This window comes from Apteryx rowi, unplaced genomic scaffold (genome assembly GCF_003343035.1).
Source record: "Apteryx rowi isolate R43461 unplaced genomic scaffold, aptRow1 scaffold_377, whole genome shotgun sequence".
Lineage (NCBI taxonomy): Eukaryota > Metazoa > Chordata > Aves > Apterygiformes > Apterygidae > Apteryx > Apteryx rowi.
This window is the reverse complement of record NW_020450274.1, coordinates 472,366-481,549: the sequence shown is the minus strand read 5'-3', so window position 1 is coordinate 481,549 and position 9,184 is coordinate 472,366. Positions and strand designations below refer to the sequence as shown.

The 9,184-nt window shown below is 41.9% G+C and overlaps 1 protein-coding gene across 1 annotated transcript in view; it reads left to right on the top strand.

Moving 5' to 3' along the window:
• The window catches only part of SERINC5 (serine incorporator 5), a 51,779-nt gene that overhangs the window by 559 nt on the left and 42,036 nt on the right, over nt 1-9,184 (top strand). The window contains exon 3 of the mRNA XM_026073736.1: nt 162-242. Coding sequence (XP_025929521.1) covers nt 162-242 — 81 coding nt within the window. The remainder of the gene's footprint in view (nt 1-161; nt 243-9,184) is intronic.

The window sequence follows — 9,184 nt, the reverse complement described above, 5'->3', positions numbered from 1 at the left end:
CTGTTTGTGTAATTGAACATCAGCATCCTGAGTGCAGGCTGGAGGAATAAGAGGAGAACTGAAGTCCTGTTTCTCACAGGCGTATGTTCAGAAATACGTTAATCTGAGTAGGGAAGAGAATTAGGAGTTCTTGTAAACCTTTTTGCATTCAACTCCTCTAGGGCAGCACTCTGACTGGACTTCAAAGCCATGAAATCTCCAGCCCATTTAAAAAAAAAAAAACACAAGTACTTCATTTTCCAGTGAGTATCCTAACTCTTGGGTATAACAAATACTGTTTGTAGGGCAGTGACAGTTCTAAGTATTCTTATTCTGTGCGTAGACAGTACCCTTCCCAGAAGGAAATCTTTTTCTGGTGGAACAAGTAGCAATCCCCCAAGCTCCTATTGGCAAAAGGGGCAGAGCAGGTAGTTGATTTGATGGATATTCAGTATTTGTGAATGTACAGAGCACAGTAACTGTGCTCTGTAAGATTGGGGTTGAAGCAAGACGGCACAGGGCGTTTTTGTATGCTTCCAGCCATGTGTTTACCACAGAAGAGACTTACAATTTCTCCTGTATAATAGGATGGCTTCTAAACTTCTATCTTCCAACTCCCACATAGCAATTCATTTGGCATGCTCTGCGCTGTACATCAGGCTGGGGGCTGTGGATGTATACAATGACTCACCTAGTAAGTCTTGGCTTCAGTTGTGTTCATGAATGAAGCCTTCTGTGTCAAAGACTAAAACTGTCTTGCTTTCCATAGTTGTGTTGTACATAGATGAAGCATGTGTACATATAGAGTAAGGAAAGATTAGAAAAAGGATAAGCACAGTATCTCTTCTTAATCTCAAGCTTTTGGATAGTTCACTTTGCTTTTGTGATTTAGGTGGCTGAAAGAACTTTGAAAGGAATATCTTGGACTTCTGGTGGCTATAATTTAATATGCAATCAGATGCAATTAGTCATCTAAATACTGCTCGATTTGTGACTAGCTTACCTTGCAGGTTTTATTTCATGCTAATAATACTTCAGCTTTGGCAGTCTGTCTTGTATCACAACAGCTCTTTGAACATACAGCTGCTGCAATCTACTTGGTGGTTGTGATTCTGAACAGAAGCTAAGTCTTGAGCCTGCAATGTACGTGCTCGTGCAAACCCAGGTCTGTCTTGTACACTTGTGCAAACTGGAGCATAATCTAAATGCCTGCTCTCTTTGGTTGAGAGAATTTCTCTGACCTTACCATCTTTTTGTCAGGAATCACTGCTGTTTCCTCCTGAAAGGTTAGTACCCTTCTTTGCAAACTTAGTGGTTCTTATGTTGAGACTGACTGATACTGGGATTTGAGTAGCTTCTATGTATTGTACTGATATTATTGCTTATACAACTTAAGCAAAATCTTTTTTCTTCCTTCCATTGTTTTGCCACTATAAATGTAGCAAAACTCATTGCAAGACCATACAGTACAAAAAGAGGAGGTGATCTGTTTTAAACAAAACTAATTTCATTTTCTCACAGAGACCAGGATTACTTGTGGTGACATGGAGAACAAGGACTGCTAGCTATCACATCCTCATCTTGGCTCCCTGGTTCTTGATTGGTGTCAGCGCTGTGTGATCTCTGTAGCCTTTATGTTCTTCCAACAAAGAAGGCCCAGAGCCACGTTGAGTTGTATCATACTGTTGCTTGGCATCTGTTATGTGACCTTATCCATGGCATGGTCTTGATGCTGTCCACACTCCAGCCAGCACTGCCAGTTCTTTCTTTGAAAAGAACTGTTCTGCCTGTGTTCGTTCTTGGATTTGGTGGCTGTTCTTGTTCTCATGACTTGCTGTAGATGCATTGTTCTCCTAACTCCTGCTTTGCAGTTTCTTCTGGTGCACAGTTATTCATGCTCCATGTGCTCCAGTTTAACAATTGCTTTCCAACTCTCTTCAATTTCTGTTGCAGGCTTTGTCTGTGACTTTTTAATACTCATTTCCTTCTCGGAGAGAAGGGAAAGATTGTTAGAAAAAAAAAAAAGCTGCAGTTTTAACCTGCTTTTCTTAGAATTCCTCTGTTCCATTCATTCAGCCTTGTATTTTTATACTCAACTCAGTCAACCTGTCTGAAGTAAGGTATTGTCTCCAAATAGCTTTAATAAAATAATAAGATAAATAGGGATAGGTCTGGATTTTAGATTGTCTGGCTAAGGAAGAGAAACTTTTCTTGAAGAGCCAAACTGAATACTTGAAACACTCTTAGCAAGCTGTGTTTTGGTGTACATCTTGCTGATACCCCATAATGTGGGAGGCTGGGGAAGAGACATGCATGGCTTCAGTCTGTTTTCGGCCCCAAAATCATGGCTTTTCTTTTAATTGTGTTTAAAGGTTCACCACAATAGCTACAGTGCTGCTTAGGAAAACCTGATGATTCTTCTCTTCCTGAAGAGCTGATGGAAATTAAATTTGTCCCTTCTATAAAACCCACCTAGGAGGAGGGCTTTAGAAGCAGCTCAGTTCTCACTAGCTTGAGAACTTCAGCTTGCATTTCTCTGACAAATCTGAATCACTTGGCTAAATTTTGTTCATCTCATAATACCAACTTTTCTTTTTCAAATTGCCCCAAGTAAAGCTGAAATAAAATCATGGTTTTGATGCTGTTGAACTATCTTCATATCACCTCTATGTTCAGTTAGTCATTTTAATTGTTTTCCCATTTGTGGACAAATTATTCAGAAAACTTCCACTTATACCTTTTCAGAAACTCTTTATTATTTCAAATAAAACTACTTGGGTGGGTTTCTGTCTTTTCCTTCCAAAGAATAAAATCAGCAGGCAGGGGGGCTCTAGATGAGAATTGTCCAAAAGACTTGCTGTGTAGCCAGTAGATAGGCCATCAGCGTTGTGACCATCTCATATAGTGCTGTCAGTTCAAATTGTGCCCACAGCCCTACATACATTCAACATTCATTACTGTGATAAAAACAGAAGGGTATAAAGGGAAAGGAGGAGGAGAAGGGGGCATTTCACTGTTAATTAGGCAGCATGTGTGGTGGAATATTGTTTATTGCCTGCTACAAGAGATTTGTGTCATGTAAGTAGTAGGGATGGTGACAGTTTCCCAAAACTGACTTGGACAACAGGATGTGAACTATGTGGTTTGCTTTTGGGAAACCTCCAGTTGGGGCCAGGCTGGTAGGCAGGTACCTTCAAAGCAGGCTTAGGCCATCCTCTGTGGATTTGCAATCCCTGAGGGAATATCAGTTTTCTTTAAGAAACATGTTCATTGTCAAAGTAAATTAACAGATTGTTAACAAATGGTTGTAATCTGCCAATTCTAAAGAAGTCTATTACCAAGTTGATGATAAAAGTAAAACTGTCTTTTTCTTGCTGCTTGAAACTTAGACATACATTCAGGAGCTTCCTCTGCTTTTCTCACATCAGCGTCTTGGCTCTGCAGAAGGGCAGTGCCACCATAGTTTTTACCTTTGTATGTTATGGTAGATATCTGTTCTAATCTATCAAGCATAAAATTGCAGAAGTTCAGATGCTATTTACAAGCTTTAGTTGGTACATTTTCTTAATAAACAATGCAGATTTTAATCCACTTTGAATTAACATTGGGGTAAAAAAGAACTAAGCAACCACTTTACTAGCATAGTGAAAAAGGTGGGGGGGTTTTTTGTTTGTTTGTTTTTAGGATTAGCAAATTTGCCTTGAACTACCAGTTTTTTTAATACTAAAAGTTTTGAATGCAATGATCTATTTCAAGTCCAACAAGCCATTTAATACATATAATTTGATCAAAATCTAACCAGTTTTGACCAGTTCTTAAGTTTGCAGGGTTTTTTCCTTTCATGTTTTTTTAGAACTACTACCAGCTAGAAAAGATTAGTGTGAATTACAGAACACTAATAAAGTTGTAGTGGAAGGTACCATCATTTAGCATAATGACCAACCTCATGTTCTGGAAAGGCCAGTTACACATGCATATCTGGCTCCCCAGGTACTGACAATCTCTGTTCCCACCCCATCTCAGGGATTTGTAGTTGCAGGTTGCTCTTTGTTTGCCTTTGAACTCTTTCCTTGCTTTGGCAGATCATTCAGTGCTCTCTCTGCTGTGGTAGTTGCTTCACGTGCTTTCCTGCACTCCCCCCAACAGTCTTGAAGGTGACCTTCCAATTACAGCAGTAATAAATACTATGGAATAGGAGTCTGTGTTACTAGATCCCAAGCCGATTAATGTTTTTTCTAAAGCTGCCACTGGGAGATGTAGTCTCTAGCTCCTAGGATTTACACTTGCAGACTGTCAGTCACCCTAAAAGCTTAAGCATCAAAAGACAGTAAGAAATTGAGATTGTTTTCTTTTTAAGTCTCATTGGATTCTTTGGAGCTATTATTGTAACGCTTGGGTGGGTTTTTTTGGTTGTTGTTTTTTTGTTGTTTTTTTGGTTTTTTAGCAGAGTGAAAACTGGAGATGCAAATAAATAAGGTGTAACAGCCAAGAAATCTGACCTAAAGGAGTAACTTGTGACGTTGTGCTCTTGGGAGATACTGGAATTAGCTGTATGTGGTGTGTGTGCCCCAAGTGAGCAACACCCCCCACCCTTGCGCTTTGCTCACCAAGCCAGGCAATAGGACACCTCTGCGATGCTGCAGCTGCTAACCATCACCTTTGCGTCTAAGCAGGCTACTCCTGCTTGCTTTTCGTCAGGTCTACAGCTGGTCTGTACAAGGCTGTGGAGGCTGGTCCTGGCATAATTCCTAGATGTGCTGGCTTTTGGAATATTTCCAAAGGTTCTGGAAGCTGTCAGTTACCTAGGAGGATTTGGAGAGAAGTGGTCTGTAATCCCCAGAAAACTTCCCTGATTCACTAGGTGCTGGTGCCTACTTAGGAAAAATTAGAGGAGCTCATGAGTTTATTATGGCCTGTCGCCACCAAGACTGCGAGACTGCAATGGCCTTGCAGTCACACAAGTAAAACTCCTAGGCATTAAATTACTTTTACTGTCTGATCACGCCCTTGCATGGGGCTCTCCTTAACTGGAATGCCTCTTCCACAGGAAACTGCTATTCCAGCAAACATCATAGCAGTTAGGTCATTAGCTGTGTAAGAGATCCAGTCTGGATTTGAGCTGTGGTTTCAGAACATACACGCACACTCCTTCCCATAACCACATTTTTGACTGATATCTGATTGCTAGGTTCAAGTGCAATATCCATTTACTTAAAAAGCAATTTCAAATCTTTTGTATTTCAATAGGCGCATAAAGCATAAATTTGCATTTTATGTAAGAAGCCATCTCCACATGTAATAGAATCTGGTTTTGTTTTCTTTCTGATTGCATTTACATTTGGAAAGATTTTCTATATTTCATTTCACCTGGAAAAACAGCCAAGTGGTGTATTTCTCTTCTCATTGGTTGCAGACTTTTTTGTGCTTTTCTCTTCGCCAGTTGGCACAAACTGAAATTTCTTTCCTTTAAATACTGAAAAAATCATGTAATTACAGTATAATGGGAGCATCATTCTAAATTGTGGCTGCATTTCACAAGGTGTGAACGAGCAGTATCCTACTATTCTTAGCATAAAATACACTGAGCTGGTTCATAGTATGTGAGTACTGAGGAAGCACATGGTCTTTGAGTGTTCCTGGTAAGTTATAACTTCCCCATGCTATGCCAAAAAGCTTTCTACTTCAGCACTCATGTCTTTTGAGTTCTCTGTAGAGGTAGTAATAACTGTGTTCTTTCCACAATGAAGGGGTAGTGAGTCTTTGCTTCTGTTACAACAAATCATGTAGAAATTTTTTGGGAAGGGGCAAAGCAGATGCATGTAAAACTGCAATCTATGCAAATGAAACTCCAGTTGACATCCGAGGGTAATGTTTTTCCTGGTGACTTGAGCAAAGCTGATGTGCCACAGAAGGTTGGTTGCACATATGAAACAGGCCTGGGTATCTCGCAGGCAGAATTTTGCAGGCTGCGTGAAGGTAAGTGGCTCAAGGTGACATTCTCCTGGGACTTCAGATACTGCCCATAACTCCACTCTGCTTGCATACACTCTGAGTGAGGAATGTGTCTTGTTCCCAGGGCACAACTGGCTTCTTAACAGTGTTATTTTTTTCTGGAAAGAGCTGTGCGGTTACAACTTCTAACCGAGTGCTTTCCTCCCTTCCTCTCCCCTCAACATCTGAACTGAGATCAGAATGGTAAGTCCTTTCCTGGGTACTGCTCTGTGTGCTGCTGTCCTACAGGGGCACTTCATGCCTCTGTTCAGCCTCTCACCTCTTTGTGTCACAGGTTCAGGCTGTATGATCTTTGGGGCTGGCACATGTTTATTTTCTCCTGTCCTGATTTCTTAAATCTTCTTAAATCTATGTTTGTAAAATTCTTTATATAAAGCAAGGCCAAAGCGCCTTGCCTTTCTTTACTGATGCCATAGATAACTTATCACTTGAAAGCCCTAAATCAGAATTAACATTTCTTCAGAGAGACACTCTTTACCCTGCCAAGAGGAACTATTTGAGGCAGGAATTACTGGTTGGAGATTTCTGGCTAGTAAAAATAGAGGAACACAACAGCCTTTTCTCATCTCATAATCTGACTACTTGATGGAGGTAAACCTTATTCTAAACATGGATGGTTTTACAGTGACACTTCTTTTTGTGTGGTAATGTCTGCTCATTACATACCTATTAGCCTGCCTAATGCCTGCTGGAAACACAGTGGAGAAGTTCAAGCCTCTCTGGTGATGAATTTTTCATTTGAAAACAGCAGGTACATCCCAGAGCCCCGGGGCTGATCTGACCAACTGATTGAAAAGTCCTATATAGAGCTTCACTGTTCAGTGCAGGAGCTGGATTTATTTGTGTCAGTGCTAATAGCACTGGCATTAACAGACTTGCATGGAGCTGTGAAGTTGATGTTGTTCCCCACCCACTAAATGCTTATTGCTACCACACAAAGCATGAAGCTAATGTGGGAATGCAAGGAGGGGCAGTAAGATGAGCTGACACTTTGGATTAGGCACCAGATGTAAGCTGCTAAATAAACATATATCACTGGGATGCTGCATTGAGACTGAGATGACATAGGTTTGAATCCTGTCATTAATCTGGACAAGGCTTGGTCTCCTGTCCCAGCTCTCGTTAGTTCATCTGACTTTTCTTTTTGTGTTTGGTCTGGAACACAGCTGGGCCCTGATTGCTGAGATCATGAAGGGTGATTCAGTTAGTAAAACACTGCACTGCATGAAGGGAGTTTTCTCACTTATAACCTCTTGATATGCTGGGTAACCTCTTGACATGGGGTACAGCCGCTTGTATTCTTCTGCTATACCATAAGTCACCTTTCCTAGGCTCTCCTTGCAAAAAAGTTGACTGCAACAATTTTATTTTTAAATAAAACCTCAGATTCTCCTTCATGTTTTGAGTTGATTTTACAGATGTGGAAATTAAGCAAAGCCTGACCAGTCAGCTTGCTCGTGGTTGTACCAGAAGTCTGGAACAGAAATAGGAAATGAACATAGTTTTGCTGACTTCTCATTATTCTGTGATGTTTGCATTCCTGTGTCTTAACCACATGCTTCAAGAACCTGACTAGGTTTCAAAGTGAAAAGATATCAGTGGTTTTCCACTGCCTGTTTGCTGGCCATACTGCTTTCCCTCATGTCGTTCAGTTTTTTTTCTACCCCTGTCTTTGGGTCTTGACTTAGCCTCACCTGAGGTCATGGCTGCTGCTGCTCCTCCCTTCTGGGATCCCTGCAAGTTGGTGTCCTTTGCAGCTAAATAATCTGACAGTTAGAATTAATCAGTGGTAAATACCCTGTCTCTGTGAGTATATGCAGATGTTGGAAAACAATTAAAAATAAAGCACACGTTTCTTATAAACTCTACCCTTATAGTAACTGTGGGTTCTTCAGTTCCCAGCAGAACACCGAATTATGTGATACTGATTCATCATATGATCTGCAAACACGTTTTTCCTCCTAAAGCATCAAATTTCTATGTTTGTTTGTGTATACAAAGGAAAAGGAAGGAGTTTTATGCAGTAAATCCTGAAATCCATACTAATTCCTTTCTGGTACGTGTAACTACACATGTGAATCTATATGCAGTAGATACTATAGCATATATACGAACACAGAGGCAACAAAGCAGACAAGGAGGGAGCCTTTCCACAAAAAGCCTTATTTATGCTATTGGTTGCTTTGTTTGCAACAGCAGAGAAGTCATCCTATAAATCATGCTGGAAGCTGAGAAATCCTCAGGTACTGCCTATTACTGTAGATTTGATTCCTATAAATTGTTGCTGGACAAAATATTTCAGAAACAATGAGGTAGATCTCAGAGCTCCTCTTTGGAAGCACAGCCCTCAAGCCATCGCTTGAATGAACATGACTTTTACATTAAGGTGCGAGCAGTCTGAGGGCATAGGAAAGCAGTTTGAATTTGAGCTGTAGAGTTTGGTTCATTGCAGTATTAAATTTATATTTGTAGAGTTCTGAGGGCCAGCTATGTAGTTACACAGTCTCTTAAGATCCCTATGTTTATATACCTTCAGTGAGTTCATTAAATTGTAACGACTAAAACCAGGCTTTTGAGAGTGCATCCTAACAAACAAATGAGCTTGGTCTCCCCAACAGTTAGGACAGGGTAGCAGCGCTAGTTCTGTACTAATTTGATCTAAATGTTGCAGCTCTAAATGGAGTTGTTACTTCTGTTAGCTTGGGCAAGCAAAATAAAAAACAGTTTAAAGATACTGTATCGACTGCTACGTAAGGCAGACAGGCTGGCCTGTTTTGCTGCAGTACCATTTCATGCAGACTGTGCTGCGAGCAGCAGCACCCGGCAGGCGGGCGGGCGGGSGGGCTGGGCTCCGGGGTCAAAAGATCCGAATCTGCCACACGAGCTGCCTGCGATTTCAAACACGCACCTCAGCCTGGACTGAATTTAATATGCTCCCCCGGGAGCAGGGGAAACCCGCATTTTGGGAGGCGGCAGCCTGCTGCGTCAGGGGCGGCCCCGTCCAAGAGAGCGGCGGTGCCGAAACAACCAAAGGCGCCCGCTTGGCCGAGCCGGGGTACCGAGGTGCCGGGGTACCGCGACAGCCGCCAGGCGGGAGCGGGCTCGGGGCGCTGCTGCCGCCGCCGCCGCAGCTGCTCCCGCGGAGCGGCCCGCGCGTCCGGCCTCCCGAGCAAGCGGCTCCCCGGCCGCCGCC